The sequence below is a fragment of the Cynocephalus volans genome, chromosome 13, assembly GCF_027409185.1.
Source record: "Cynocephalus volans isolate mCynVol1 chromosome 13, mCynVol1.pri, whole genome shotgun sequence".
Taxonomy (NCBI): Eukaryota; Metazoa; Chordata; class Mammalia; order Dermoptera; family Cynocephalidae; genus Cynocephalus; species Cynocephalus volans.
The window spans coordinates 75,095,893-75,111,204 of record NC_084472.1 but is presented as its reverse complement, the minus strand read 5'-3'; the positions used below and the strand labels follow the sequence as shown (position 1 = coordinate 75,111,204).

The following is a 15,312-nucleotide window of genomic DNA, read 5'->3' as shown; positions in this document are numbered from 1 at the left end:
GCAACTTATTACACTACTTTGGAAAGATTAAACTTAAAAAATTCAGCTAGTTTAGGCCTTTGCTTTTGCACATAGCTGTCTGCCTGTCTGCCTACTCATGTCCATTTTCTGTACTACTGCCAGACTGATCTCTCTGACACGTGGTCTTACCATGTCCATCTGTGTGTAACTTACTACCTGAAGGACACAGCAATCTAAACTCTTTAACTTGTCAGTCAAGACCTTCCATAAACTGGCCTCCTGCCTACCTTTCCCATACTTTATGTTCCATAATTCCTCTCCACGAACACTGCATTCTTTATAATCCTCAGGCCCTCTGTACAACATGCTACTTCACCTCCATGACTTTGCTGGTCCTGTCCCCTCTGCCTGGAATGTTGTTACTTTACTTTTCATTCCTCCACTCCAACTTTGCCTGGCTAGCTCCTATGGATCCTTTAAGACTTGGGGAAGTGTTTCATTTCCCACCTACCAAACCCAGAGACCTGTGTTCTCTGCTCCCATAAGCAGTGTGCATATGTCTATCATTACATTGTTTATACATTAATTGTTTTATAATTATTTCTAATATCCTATCCCTTGAGGAAGAGAACTGTAGCTTATTCCTCTTTAAATCCTCAGTACTAGCACATTGCCTGGTAAACAGTAAAGACTCGATAAATGTTTTCTGGATGAATGAATAAATGAATAAGAACATGAAAAGCAGGAACACTGTAATCTTGTTCAGTAAATTATTATAGACATGTTTGATTTGCCATTTATCCTCTGAATCAATGATAGGCAGCAGTTCCCCAGAGAGGCCAGAGATCTTAAAGTGACAACTAATGCTCAAGAATGGGCACCTCCAATGCCATTGGGAAGTATCATATTTAATCCATTTGATGATTGAATTGCTTTGGGAATGCATGCACAATTTTAAGCTTGCCATTTAAAATCAAAGTGCAGTGCAGTAACATTTAAAACTTCATCTCTTAGCTTACTCACCTAACAGTGCTCTTTAACCAAAGAGCAAAGTTGAGTGATCTAAGACTGTCAAAGACCAACCATATGTCTTTTGAACACTTACAGATTATAAACTCTGACAGGGCAGGGACTGTGCCTGTCTTACTCACTGTATTCCAGACTCTGGCACAGAGTAGACCCTCATTAAATGCTTGTTGAGTTCAGCAGTATCAGGAAAAGGTTTGCCCGAAAGCCAAACTCTGATATTTATTAATCAAGCTTAAGAGCAGTTAGTAAGTTAATGAGCTTCTGTTTAAATCTTTCTTCTCAGTGATTATTATTTATCCTGATGAATAAAATAATGTAGAAAATTAAGATTTTTTTTTAATGCATTTTAAAATTTTATACCAGGGAGTGAGACTCAGAAGTCATATGTTCATGTACTAATAACCTTGAACAAGATAAGCTTATGAATAAAAGGCTAAATCATGGCTAGTGCATGGATGTCCTACTGTTCTTATCTCACTTCCGACATTTGTTTTGTATTTGCTATTTATTGATACACATATGTATTGTTGTGAGGTGCTCACACAGAGGAATCCGGAACCAGTGTTAGTATAACAGCTCTTTATTGGTTGACAGCTCTTTTTGGTGTTGCAGCTCTTAGTCCACAGTTCTTTTTGATGTTACAGCACTTTATTGCTTGCAAGCAAGGAGAGCAGGAAGGTCAGACTAGCATCTCCAGAATGAGGGAAAGAGCCCTCCTTGTATAACCAAAAGTCTCCTGCCCAAGTTCCCATTTAGGTCCTCTTATGCAAATGAAGGATGCAAGTCTGTTAGTTCAGATTGGTTGACTATGAAACGTAGCTCATTGGTCAGTTCTGGAGCCTAATTTGCATGGGTGCAGGAAGCAGGAAGCAAGCTGGATTACAGAAGTGAAAGTTCGTGGTTAGGTCAGCCAAGCATAAAATATCTAAAACAGTTTTTCCAGCAACAGGGGGCAGGTTTAACAAACAGAAAGTGCTCAGGGTTCCATGCATCAATATCATTTTATGTGTGAGATTTTCTTCAAAGAGTGAAGTGTGGATTTGTTCTTGACTTAAAAACAATGATCAGTTATATTTTCAGAGACAATTTTGTACTATTCTTTCATTAAAATTTATCTCTTTCTTTAAGGGTATACCTCAGTTACCATGTGCCAAAGCATTATACAACTACGAAGGAAAAGAGCCTGGAGACCTTAAATTCAGCAAAGGTGACATCATCATTTTGCGACGACAAGTGGATGAAAACTGGTACCACGGGGAAGTCAATGGGATCCATGGCTTTTTCCCCACCAACTTTGTGCAGATTATTAAACCGTTACCTCAGCCCCCACCTCAGTGCAAAGCACTTTATGACTTTGAAGTGAAAGACAAGGAAGCTGACAAAGATTGCCTTCCATTTGCAAAGGTAAAGTTAGAATGAGATTCTTTTCAGTTTGCCAGCTATTTCTCTGTACACGGGAATATGGTTTGTATTTCCTTTTGCAAAAAGATACAATAGTTATGTGTGAACTGTCTCATTGTGCTTCTAAAAACACCTGGAAGCAGTTTTCTTTAAGTCACAAGGAAAGTAATTTTGTGTATAGACTTTTGATATGAAAGATAATTTTGGTTGATGTTCTATGTGGTATCTTTTTTGTAGTTGAGCCTAAAATTATTTCTAAGCCACTTTAAAGGGTATGTGTGCCACTCGAGAATTTTAAAGTACTGAATTACGAATAACAAAATGAAATGTTATTTCCTTATTTTATATATAAATTTCTTTACTTAAAAGCACACAGAAATATATCTACTGAATTGATAAAATAGTTGGGATTTTAAGCAGAACATTATGTTTTTTGTATAGATAAGCAGTAGGATATACATTTGAATGGGCAATTGATGTATTATCAGAGAGAAAATGAGAAGCATCTGAGAATCAATCTAAAACAGAAATTCAAGAGGCTGGGGTGGGTAGCATTTGAGGTTGCAACTTGTGGGTCTAAATAAGATAAGCAGCCAGGCCCTTTTGTAGAAGGAGTTCATGGCTTTACAACTCTCTGAAAGGATGCCAGTTGACGGATAGTTAACATTTAGTCCTTGAAAACATTGAATTCATGTACTAAAGATATGTCATAGCATTTTTGTTCACGTACACTTAAAACTTGAGTCCCTTTATTGAAAAGGAAAATTAAATAAGCTTAATGGGATCAGGTAGACTGATGATTTGCTGTTTCTTCAGGATGATGTTCTGACTGTGATCCGCAGAGTGGATGAAAACTGGGCTGAAGGAATGCTGGCAGACAAAATAGGAATATTTCCAATTTCATATGTTGAGGTAAGGTAATATGTAGAAACTTGAATCATATTAGTATTCAGCTTAGGAAATAAATCTTAATTATGCAATTTGAGTATTAAGAAGTCCGTACAATACAAAGCACCAGGAATGCCCTGTTTCAGATCACTGGATGGAGTAGGAAATATTCCTTTATCCTGTCCTGCAATTATTGAAGACTGAGAAATGTTTGAAACTCTGTCTCCTTGCTAAAAGCATTCCTCTGTCTTGTTAAACGTTGGTGTATGCTGTCAGTCCCCTATATATTTCCAGGTGTTCCATTCCATTTGCTGGCTTTGGGATCAGAAAGTTGGTAAAGTTCCTGAGTAAGGTGGCAGATTAGTGTACTTATTTATTTGTTTACTTATTTCTTTCATTATCTGCCACATCATCAGAACTAGAAAAGTGCTTTACAGAGTAGGCCTTCAATAAACTTGTATTAAGTAAATGAATAATGAATCTCCCTCCATCTCATCCAAGCAACTACTTAGCCGCCTCCCCGCCTTTTAATCAGCTTTACTCAGAAATCTTGTGGTGAAGGCTTGACTCAGTGAAATCTTATTAGAGAATATGTATAAAGTAACATAATTGTATTATTTTAAAAAATACATTAAAAATGAACTAAGAAGTTACAGTTTACAGTAGATTTCATTACATCATATATACTAAATGTCTTTTAGTAATAAGAATTTATGGGTGAAAACAAAATTGTAGCCATTTTGAAAGAATGCAGCAGACCAAACAACCATACAAGGTTAGCTAAGGCCACATGAAAGGCTTCTAGGAAGAAGTGAGATCTTAGTAGATATTTATGCAATGAGTAAATAGGGGTTAACCAAGAGAAATGGAAAAGGTGCATTTTAAGGCCGGAAGAACACCCAGGTAGGGAGACCAGCATGTATAAAGCCAAAAAGTAAGAGAGCACAAATTGTTTGGGGAATTGAAAGTAATTCTATTATTTAAAATATCAAAGCACATATCTTAAGCATGTAAAAAAGAAAAACCACCATCACTTATTTTGCCATTATTTTATCTAAGGCGTTTGTTTTGGCATGATTCTGAAAACTAAAATGACAAATTGTCATTGTAGCCAGCATTTGGTTTCCTCCACATACAGTGAGATTGCCAAAGTTTTTATAAAAAATCAGTCTGACTACTGTATATCCATGGGAAAGTAATTTAAAACATGTATGGATCTTGAATTTTATCCATATCCCTCAGATGTTCTTGTTTATTGAAATATTTTTTCCTCCTTTGAAACTAAACAACAGAAAAAAAAAAAAAAATCCTTAACTCTCATGCAGTTCTTCCTGTGTATTATTTATATACTCTAACTGTGGGTCATGGAAAACTACAAGCATTTCCAAGTATTTGAATAGTTACACTGAAGAGCAAAGGTAAGCACAAGATTAGTAATGTAAACTTGTCTTTAATTGTTAGTATTATCAATATTACATACCGATACTTGGTTTGTAATGCATGAAAAGCATTGTTATATTTTTGTTATTGGGCAGGTATAGAAAATTGCACAGATAGGCATAAAAGATTCACCAATGGCAAGTCACTTAGAATCACTCAAGTCATTAGGATTATTTACTCTGGCTTAAATTGAAAAGATAAACTCCTGCCCAAGTGGAAAGTATTTTCATTCTTCTACCTCTTCTTTCAAATGAGCATTTTCCTCATTTTAACCAGAATTTAGCAGGCAAGAGGTTGTAAACAACTCATCTATCTCTGGGAGCATATGGGCATTACTTTAATGTCAAGCCATCAGATTCAGTCTCCTGACAGGGATCAGAGCATTTGCGGATTAGTGACACCCAGTTTAGCCTGTAGGGGTATAAAGTGGAGGCAGATTTCAGTTGCAACCTACCAAAATTTACCTGTTTCAATAATAGAGACTGTCTTACAGGGCAGCCTCAGGTGTGGCAAAGCAAGCTATAGGAATAAAAAACTAGGGCTTTTTCCTGATTAATGGTCTTCCTCTTGCTATATAAACCATTTTGTTTGGCCTACTTTAGGGCCCAGATAGTCCCCAACATAAAAACAGACTGCATTAACAAAATTTATTTGTAAATAATTTCCTTTTATCTTATAAACAAACATTTAAGTCTCCATCAGTGTTGGGAGCTTTTGCTTTATATTCACAGTGTTGCCAAAAACTCTTATCTCCCAGAGGTTTTGAGAAGATCAAATAAAACAATATATCTCAAAGAGTCGGGCACCACTATATCTTATGCCTAGTGGTTTGGAGCTCAGATTAGACCCATAACCCAGAGTATGCCACAGTATAGTAATAATCAGATAAAAGAACTCTCCACCATTTATAATGAGGGAAATGGGGTTAGAATTTAATTCTGAGTCTCCAGAGCAACACCTTTATTTGCCGTGTGCCTGTCAACAGAAGCTGCAACTCCCCCTTGATTCCTATTGATAGGCTTTGATAGGGGTAGGATTATGGACCTGGAGTTTCATTTTATTTTGATTTTACTTCGATGGACCTGAAGTGGAATCTATGATCAGAGGTTCAAATGTGGAGTTATGGAATTGGGGGGTAAGGTAAATTGAAAGGAGGTAAACATTGGAGGTGGGTAAAGAGAGGATTGAATTGGAAGATTGAGATGGTGAGAAATGCTGCTGGAATACTTTGCCCTCCCTTCCTGCCTTCAGTTATCCTTTCTCTTCTCCATAACTGTGGACTGTGATCTCCACCTGCACTGGAATAAGGTGATAAAACTGTGGTGGTGGTATAGTGACTTGCAAACAAGTCTCATCTTATTGTAGTAAAACAATACTTTGCTTTACTTTGCTTATTAAAATAAAACACAAAATTCTTCAAGGAATGAGTAGGGGGAAAATGGCTATGTAAGTGGCTCTGAATTTGTTCCCTGAAGTTCTTGTCTGGCTCTTAAGACGAGGGTTCTCTTGCTTGGATCACATTCACCTTTCCCCTCTGAAGAGTATTTCATCAGATCCCTCTCTGGTCAAGCTTTAAAGGTTGTGGATTCCCTTCTATTTAGAAAGGCTCTTCTGTGATTCGAGCAAGTTGGAAAGTGGTGAGGGGTAAGAGTTTCACAGGACAACCCATGGAATTCTTGAAGACACCATGCCAGGATATGTATAAAAGGGCATGTTTGTCAAGGACTGAATGCAGTTAGAAAAAAAAAAAGAAAGAAAAATTAGTAGCCTGCTTTTTTCTTTGTTTACAAATACCAGTTTTCTACAGAATAGAATGGAAGATTCTAACAGCCCCATTAATTTGGAACTGACTCATTCAAGTTTATCATTCATTTGGACAAGGATGGCATGATTCTTAGCAAGCAAAAGGTTTGAATGAAGAAAATGCTAAATATGAGATTTTGGATATTTTTCAAACATAATTGTATATTGTAGGCTTATGGTGAACTATACATTTTTATTGTTTCCCATTTTATTTTCATTCCTAGTCATTTGTTTGAAATATCACTCACCCAGTTTTTTCAACAACAAAAAAGTTATTTAGCAAATTGCCCCTATGCTATAGATAATTTAAAGATAAGCATTTCGTATATGCAGATGGCATAAAGGAGGAGTGGCCTAATAGACAGCTGTTCTTACCCTTCAGTTACTGCCAGAAAGAAGGGCTACATTTCTCATTCTTTATATTGTACCTCAGACGTCACTTCTGACAGACTTTTCCTCACTACCTTATCTAAAGTAATTCCTCCTGTTGACTTGCTTTACCTCAAACACATAGTGGCGTGGTAGTGGGAGAAACTGGACTCTGGAGCCAGATGGCTGGGATTCAGGTCTTGGCTCTGCCACTACTAATCTGAGTGACTTTGGAACTGGTCTCATTTGTAAAATGAAAGAACCTCTTCATAGGTGAATTAATTCCAGTGATACCCAAGAGCAGTGCCTGGCACCTGGTAAGAGCTGTGTAAGTGATGGCTGTAATTATTATCACCGTTGTTATTATTATTCCTTCATACCACTTTTTTCTGTCTTTACTTCAAGTTATTTGTTGATGTGGTTGCCAGCTGGCCCCCAACTCTCTCTTCTTACATTAGAATGTGAGCCCCTGAGGGCCAGAACTTTGTCTTTCTGGTTTACCTTCACCTCCTGAGGTCCTCACACAGCGCCTGCCCATAGTAGGCTCTCAGCAAATATTGGCTGAATGAATGAATGAATGAGCAGCCTAGGAACTTTTAGAATTAAAGTTCTATAAACCAAACTGGTTTATAGATTTTGCCAACTTTTACATTTTTAAGCTACTACTCCCATCATTCACTGCTTAGGCATTTATTTCATCATTGGTTTATTTTGGTGTTAAATCAGGAAGTTACATTCCTCAGAGCCAGCAGGTCTGTGTGACCTTAGTGAGATTTTTAACTAGACTGAATTAGTCTTTGGTTATGCCTATTGTAGAATTTTCCCAGCCTAAAATAATGGTGGACATACTTTATGTATTAGATCTTGTAACCTCTACTAATTATTTTTTTTTTTTAATATAGAGAAGACTCCCCATGGAGGCAGTGTTGGGAAGAGGTTGATCAAAGGATACAAAATTTTAGTTAGATAGTAGGAAAAAGTTCAAGACATCTATTGTGTAATATAGTGACTATAGTTAATAACAATGTATTGCATTCTTGAAAAATGCGAAGAGAGTAGATTTTGAGTATTCTCACCACAAAAATAATAACTATGTGAGGTAATATATATGTTAATCAACTCAATTTAACCATTCCACAATGTATACCAGGGGTCTCAATTCTGTTTTTCTATGAACTGTTTGAAGTACTCTTGTATAACATTTCAAAACATCAAGTTGTACATGACAAATATATACAGTTGTGTCAATTAAAAAAATAAAACATTAAAAAAACATTTCCTGATACTTTCTGTGACAAATTTTCACATGTTTGAGATTATTCCTCTGGCTTACTTTGAGCAGAGGTAGGGTAGCCTTATTGTCAAGGATCCTCATTTTTTAAATAACTTTGAGTTGTAAGTTATATACAGTAAACTGCACATATTTGAAATGTGCAATCTTGAAAGATAAGTATTGCATGATCTCACTCATAGTGGGATCTTTATAAAGAGAAAGGATCCCCACACCAGTCAGCCGCCAAAAAAAAAAAGTGGTTATCATAGAAGTAGAGAGTAGAATAATAGTTGGGGGGATAAGAAGTAGTGGACTAACAGGTACAGAACTATGCTATCTACCCTAAGTGAATCACTGTGCAGTATAATGCATATGTTGAAGCAACACTCTGTACACCACAAATATTTCTAGTAAATATTAAAATTAAAATAATAATAGTGTATGCAATCTGATCAGGGGTTGTTTCCAACTTTTTGAACAACCCATAGGCAAATTAAGAGGCAGTTCTCTGGCTATGGAATAGAATGTGTTAACAGCCTTAACAATAGAAAATCGAATGTGTCCTCAGAGAGCACAATGGCCTTAAGGGTGGGAGTGCTAGCTTCCTCCTCTGCAGAGTCAGGGAATTGGAAGATACCTTCTGTGTTCCAAAGAATAAGTGGAGGTTTAGGTACATAGTTTGAAGTTGCCAAGGTGACCTTGTAGGAACTAAGGATAGCAATGTTAACTTTATTTTTTAACTTAAAGCCTTTCCTCTAGAGAATAATGATAGCAGAAGGGCAAAATAATAGTCTTTGATCTAATAATGAAAGGGTTGATGGCACTATATAAAAAGATATTCTATCATTCATAGTTTTGGATGTATTCTTTTCCTTTAAAACTAAAAAGTGAAATCAGTGTTTATAAAAGAAATTTAGGGAAATTGTGGGGAAGTTGGAAAGAATTACAATATTGCTTAGCATCCAAACTTTCCCTTCAATTCTGAAGTAAATTAATTTTTATAAGTGAAATTTAGAGATATTGTTGAGAAATCAGTAAGGAAGGAATTACTCTGTTGCTTAGCACTATACTTTCATCCTTAATTCTGATTGAATACATAGCATCTACTTTAGATTAGCTTTTTTTTTTTTTTTAAACACTGTGGGCTGTGCCCCACGGTTTGGGTTTTTATATCTTCTGATTGTTACCAGCTTGATACAAGTAATTGTTAGTTTTTCTTCTGCCACAATGATAGAAAGAAAGATGGGCACTGGCTCCAGAACTTCTAAAGGCAAAGGCAGGTCTCCTGAGCTCCAGGAACAGCAGCTTAATATATATGGCTTGAGACTCAATCTGAAAAGGAGTTCTTTAGATTAGGTAAGAAACTTTACATAGGACAGTTTATGCTCCACTTATTATTCAGCAGCCTCTTTCTAATTTAAGAGTTTCCTTTTGTTTTCCATCAGGAAAACATTCAGGGAGCTGAGATTCTAAAAATCAGTTAATGTTTAGCGTTCTCACTGCATGAATGGACAGTTTCCGGAACTCTGGGTGGTTTTATACAACATAAAAATGCAGATCTCCTACATAGCCTTAATCAGAGGCCTAGGATAATGACCAAATGGTGCATAATGTCCACAATGATTCCCTAGAGAATCCCCAAATTCTTTAGCCTGGCCATATTCCCCTACACATACCCAGGGCCCTAGCTAAGTTTCCTGATCATTCCTGGAAAACATACCTTGGAATTGCTGCCTTTACAGCTTATCTGGGGTATTTTTTTTGTCAACATATGTGTGGAAAGAAGCTCACCCTTTCTTCAAGATCCAAATACATTCCATCACTTCTCATGAAGCCTTTATTTCCTAATTCTCCTGTGCAACAAAACAAATTCTATGAAACAAAACAAAACCAAAAACAACACATCTCCCTGTTTCAAACTTCTACGATACTCAGTTTGTGCCATTCCTATAGACCTGGCACATGCTAAGAGTGCAGTTATGTGTGTAGATGTTTTATTGTTTTCTTGTGTTCCTTGAGAGCAACATCTCATATAAAGAATGTTTTTAATCATTTTATTTCTATAATATAATCACATCCCAGAACATTTTTAAAGGAGATGAATAATCCTAAGTCTCATCACTTATAATTTTGGTAAATATCATTCTATTCTTTTTCCTTATGCTTTAATGATACTATACACATGATTTTACCTTTTCCACATAATTGTAGTACTGCTAACCATCATTTTTTATGACTATGCAATAAACACTCTAGTGACTAAACCATAATTTAGTTAATTATTTTCACCATTTCTTAGACAAGTGTCTTGTTTAGAGGCACACACAGCCAGTAATTGAGAAGTGAATCATGGTCTCCGTCCTGCAGTTTATTGCTGCCTAGACTCCTGCCCTGCTCTAGCATCAGAGCGTGCAATAACTAGCCTTCCTAATGGTGCTGCCAAGTCACTGTTATTATCCAGCTTTGTTTGAAAAGTATTTAGGGCATTTTGATTTTTCATAAAAAAATTATGAAAACTTTTCATGTTCTAACATGTTAAGGGTTAATTTTTAGAAATGGTTCATTACTCAACAATTTCAGAGATCTTAGATTGCCTCTTTTAAGAGAAAAATCAAATTAATCAAAACCATAATATTTTAATGAATTTTCAACTTTATTATTTAAAGATTTTATTATATTGCTATATACATCCTAAACTTTGCTAGAAGCTAAGGCTTTAATAAGCAAAGTAGGTTCATGTTAATTAACCAAGTGTTAAGTCCTGTCTTATATCCTGTGAAGAAGACTGAATGCTCTGTGCTGTTTGGGCATTTGTGTGCACGTGTGGCATAGAAATGGTTTGAAAGTAGCATCTTGATCATTAAATCAAAGGGAAACAAACAAGCCTCTCTATAATGAAACAGAATGTGTTTCAGGGAAATTTTTCCTGAGCATTGTAAAATAACATTGATTTTTAGAAGTAAAGTTTATTGGCAATGTACCTTTTAGGCATCACATATGTGCAGGGCAAAAATTTCTCTATATGTTGAGAAGGAAGAAGATCTTAAAAGTGTAAAGTCATGATGGTCAGTATCCTCAGTATTCTCTTTCTGTGCCAGGTTCCTTCCTGGTGATCACCTTTCCTCCCCCCCCCCCCCCCCACTCTCTCTCTCTCTCTCACTCTCTCTCTTTCTCTCGGTATCCAGGGCAGGTGAAATACTTGTTTGCTGATTTATTAACTGATTACACATCACTGTGGAATTTCTATCAGTGTGTCATTTCACTTGGACAAATTTTTACTTAGAATTTAATGATAATTCCATATTCATAACCTCCTGAGATTTATGTATATTTCTTCTTAAGTATTCCTACCTCTGATAATGAGGTTTTGGAAAATAAAATGTGTCGTAGGAATGTATACTTCCGGTTAATAGGCATTTCTGATTTACGGTGTTTCTTTGGTGAACAAATATGAAATACAAACATACATGCAAAACCTTGTGTATCATCAGATCCAATAAGCACAGTGAAGTGAACTGAGCCCAGTTTTAAAATTATCCTTTGGTCTGTCTCCTCAGCACCATAGTTAGATTGTAGATCTGTTGCTTCAGAAGTAACGGGTATTAGTACCATTTTAGCTTTAGCTTTCAGGGTTGAGCATTCCTCTGTCTTTTAAATTTTTCTGCACATTCACTGTTCACAATTGTCTCCTCCTTCGCAGTTGCTATTTTCTCTTCCCAGGTCTAGGTCCTCTTTTCTCATGAGTCAGAGAGGATGTGTCTCTGTTTCCCTCTTTTTCCCATTCAGTACTGTGCCTGGCTTATAACAGTCACTCAGAAAACATCAGGATGAGTAAAGGGCTCCATTAGGTTTCATTCTGGTCACAGAGGACCTGAGGGCTCTGTACCTGACAACAGACGTCTCTGCCTATTGAGTATTTGGAATGGGATATTTTTGTTTTGGGCTGAGAAAACGTATTTTTACTTCATCTAGGCATAAAACTTCACAGATCATTAAGTCTAACTTCTTGTTACATTGGCGAAATAGGCACACACAAGATAAAGTGACTTGCCTAGGGCAACAATCAAGTTAATGGCAAGCTGGGACTCCTCTGAATAGCAAGAATAACTCATGTTCATATAGCACTTTATAGGTTACAAAGCACTCTAACTGTACTTATTTCCACCTTGGGTATGCAGAATTGATATTACCTTCCCCGTTTTATACCGATCAGGCAATAGAAGCCATGGAATTTAAATGGTTCACCCAACATTACTCAACCAGTAAGGGCAGAGACTTGACTCAAACCTAAACCTTTCAACCTCAAATTCAGGCTGTTCCTGAAGTTTTCTCTGACAGTACCCTTTCCAGCTGCCTAAGTAAGCTAAAATTATTTTTAGGCTTTTAATGATAGGTACCTTCCCTTTGTACCTTACATTTCAAAATCAGAAGCCCTAAAAAGAAAATCCTAGTTTGTTTATTTTATAGCAGCTTTGGCCAACAGAGGTGAAGATAATTAAAATAAGTGAGGAGCTAAGTAACTGATGTTTCACCTTCCTAATCTAGTGCAGCAAGACAGTTACTTTGAAAGTCCTTTTCCCTTGACAGGATGTAGTGAGGTTTCTATCAACAGCCTGTGTTTGTCACTGTCCTGCTTAAATGAGTAAGTAACCCTTGTTGTTATCAGTGAACGACTCCAGGGTTCCGAAGGCTTCAGAAATGTAGGCCGTGGGGGTGGGGGTGGGGGTCAGGGGAGTAGTTTCCATCTTTTCTCTCTTCAGCAAATTCTTTGTGTTTAATGAGCCTTAAGAGGACAGCCACCTTGTGGTGCAGCTTCTTTCCCTTCATGAGCTACGGAGGGTTTAGAGCTGAGCCATGCAATGATGCATGTTGCTACTGAGCAACTTGAAACGTGGCTAGTCCAAACTAAGATGTGATGTAAGTGCACAATTCACATTGGGTTTCAAAGACTTACTACAAAAGAAAGGAATGCAACTATCTCAATAACTTTAATATTGGTTACATGTTGAAGTGATAATATTTTGGATATATTGGGCTAAATAAAATATACTGTTAAAATTAATTTTACCCGTTTCTTTTTATCTTTTTATATGGGCTACTAGAAAATTTAAAATTACACATGTGGCTCATAATTCAGTTGCACAGTGCTGGTTTAGAGGTAGCATTTCCTTCCCTTGATAGTTCTAAAAGACAAACATTTTTATTCATTTTGCAAATATTTAAAGAGACCTAATGGAGCTGCTACCTGAAGGAGGCTTTCTTATCAATTTAAAAAGACTTCCAAGTAATCCCTTCAATCTCTCAAATTATTTCTGTTCTGTGGGTGAGTCTTGTGTTATAAATGAAGACTGAGCTTGCTTTTATATTTGGGTCATCCAAAAATGAAAACCTTGTTACCTAAATTGCAGGAAAGAATAGAAGACTAATGAGAATATAAATTCCTCATTGCCATTATGTAAAAAGCATTTTGCAAAGGACTATAATGTAAGGCAAAATATTTTCATTTCTGCTAAGAAGATGTAAATTGGGATGAATTTTTATCCCATAGCCTTCATTCACTGTTTTTCTTCGAAGTGGCTGAATTACCTGGGGACAGAACATTGGACCTAGCGATACAGAACAATGTTGAAGTGCTGTGTTTAAAACATGGTTTTACGGGGCCGAGCCCGTGGCGCACTCGGGAGAGTGCGGCACTGGGAGCGTGGCGACGCTCCCGCAGCGGGTTCGGATCCTATATAGGAATGGCCGGTGCACTCACTGGCTGAGTACCGGTCACGAAAAAGACAAAAAATAAATAAATAAATAAAACATGGTTTTACAAAGGTGGCATTTCAAACTAGGGAGGAAAAGATGGACTCTTGTTTAAATGGTGATAGGACAACTGCTGAGCCATGTGGAAAAAACAAAGTGCTATCCCCACCTTATTCTCTACACAAAACTAGATGATCATATGGTTACTGAGATAAAAAAGGAAAGAAAGAAAAAAGGAAGGAAAAAAAGGGAGGAGAGAAGGAACCATTAAAATACTAAGAAAATACTAGGCTTTCAAAAAATTATGGAATAAGATTTTTAAAGCATGATGTTAAATTAAGATTTCATAGTGGAAAAGACTGATGAATTTCACATAAAAGAAAAATTTATTTATAACAAACATTAACAATATTGGAACAATATTTTAAACTTAGACATTTATGTATACACATACATATCATTGTATAAAGAGCACTTTATAGAATAGATAGACTATAATATAAATCTATAAGAAAAATACCAACTCAATAAAAATATGGATAGACTGTGGGAATAAGCAAATCCTAAAAGAAGAAAATAGATGTTTAATCTCATTAATAAATTGAGAAATACAAATTAAAACAATATAATATGGTTTCTTACCTTTCCAACTAATGAGGACAAGAAATGATTGAGTGTGGTTCTGATAACACCAAGGCCCAAGGTTCAATCCCTGTGCTGAACAGCCACCAAGGGGGAAAAAAAAAAAAGAAGAAGAAGAAAGAAATGAGAAGAAAAAAAGGGAAAAGACTGATAACACCTAATCTTTTAACGACTTGGAAACAGGGACTTTTGTATTCTATTGGAGGTAATGAAAATGGACATCTTTTTGGAGTGCAATTTGGCAGTATTGCTCAAAAAGATATTTTTAAGCTTATACTTTGATCTAACAATTTTACTTTTAGGAGACTACCCTGTGGGTATCCTTCTACAAGCATGCCAAGATATATTAAATGATGACATCTCTATACTACAGGATATCATGTTATCAACTTGTCCCTATTCACATGGAAAGATGTTCATGAGATAGTGTTAGGGAGAGAATAGTATGTATTGATTGCTTGGTGTCATTTGTGTTAAAAGTTAATATAGTAGATACGTATATAACAACATTTACATTGAAAATATATGGAAGGATATGTTCTAAATTGTTAAATGTGCATACATCTGGGAAATAGATTGGGAGGAAACAGATGCGCAGAACTAACTGAGGCCTTTTACTTTTTATTTCATAATATTCGACATTCTTTTCTTTTTTTTAAAATTTATCAATATACAATGTAGTTGATTTTTGTGTCCCTTTACCAATTCCTCCTTTTTCCCTCTCCCACTCCACCTATCAACACCATACCTGTTCA

General features: G+C 36.2%; 1 protein-coding gene across 2 annotated transcripts in view; it reads left to right on the top strand.

The window, feature by feature from the left end:
- The window catches only part of SH3RF1 (SH3 domain containing ring finger 1), a 164,720-nt gene that overhangs the window by 107,626 nt on the left and 41,782 nt on the right, over positions 1–15,312 (top strand). For both annotated transcript variants that reach the window (XM_063077065.1, XM_063077066.1), the window contains exons 3-4: positions 2,119–2,394; positions 3,208–3,303. In XM_063077065.1, coding sequence (XP_062933135.1) covers positions 2,119–2,394; positions 3,208–3,303 — 372 coding nt within the window. The remainder of the gene's footprint in view (positions 1–2,118; positions 2,395–3,207; positions 3,304–15,312) is intronic.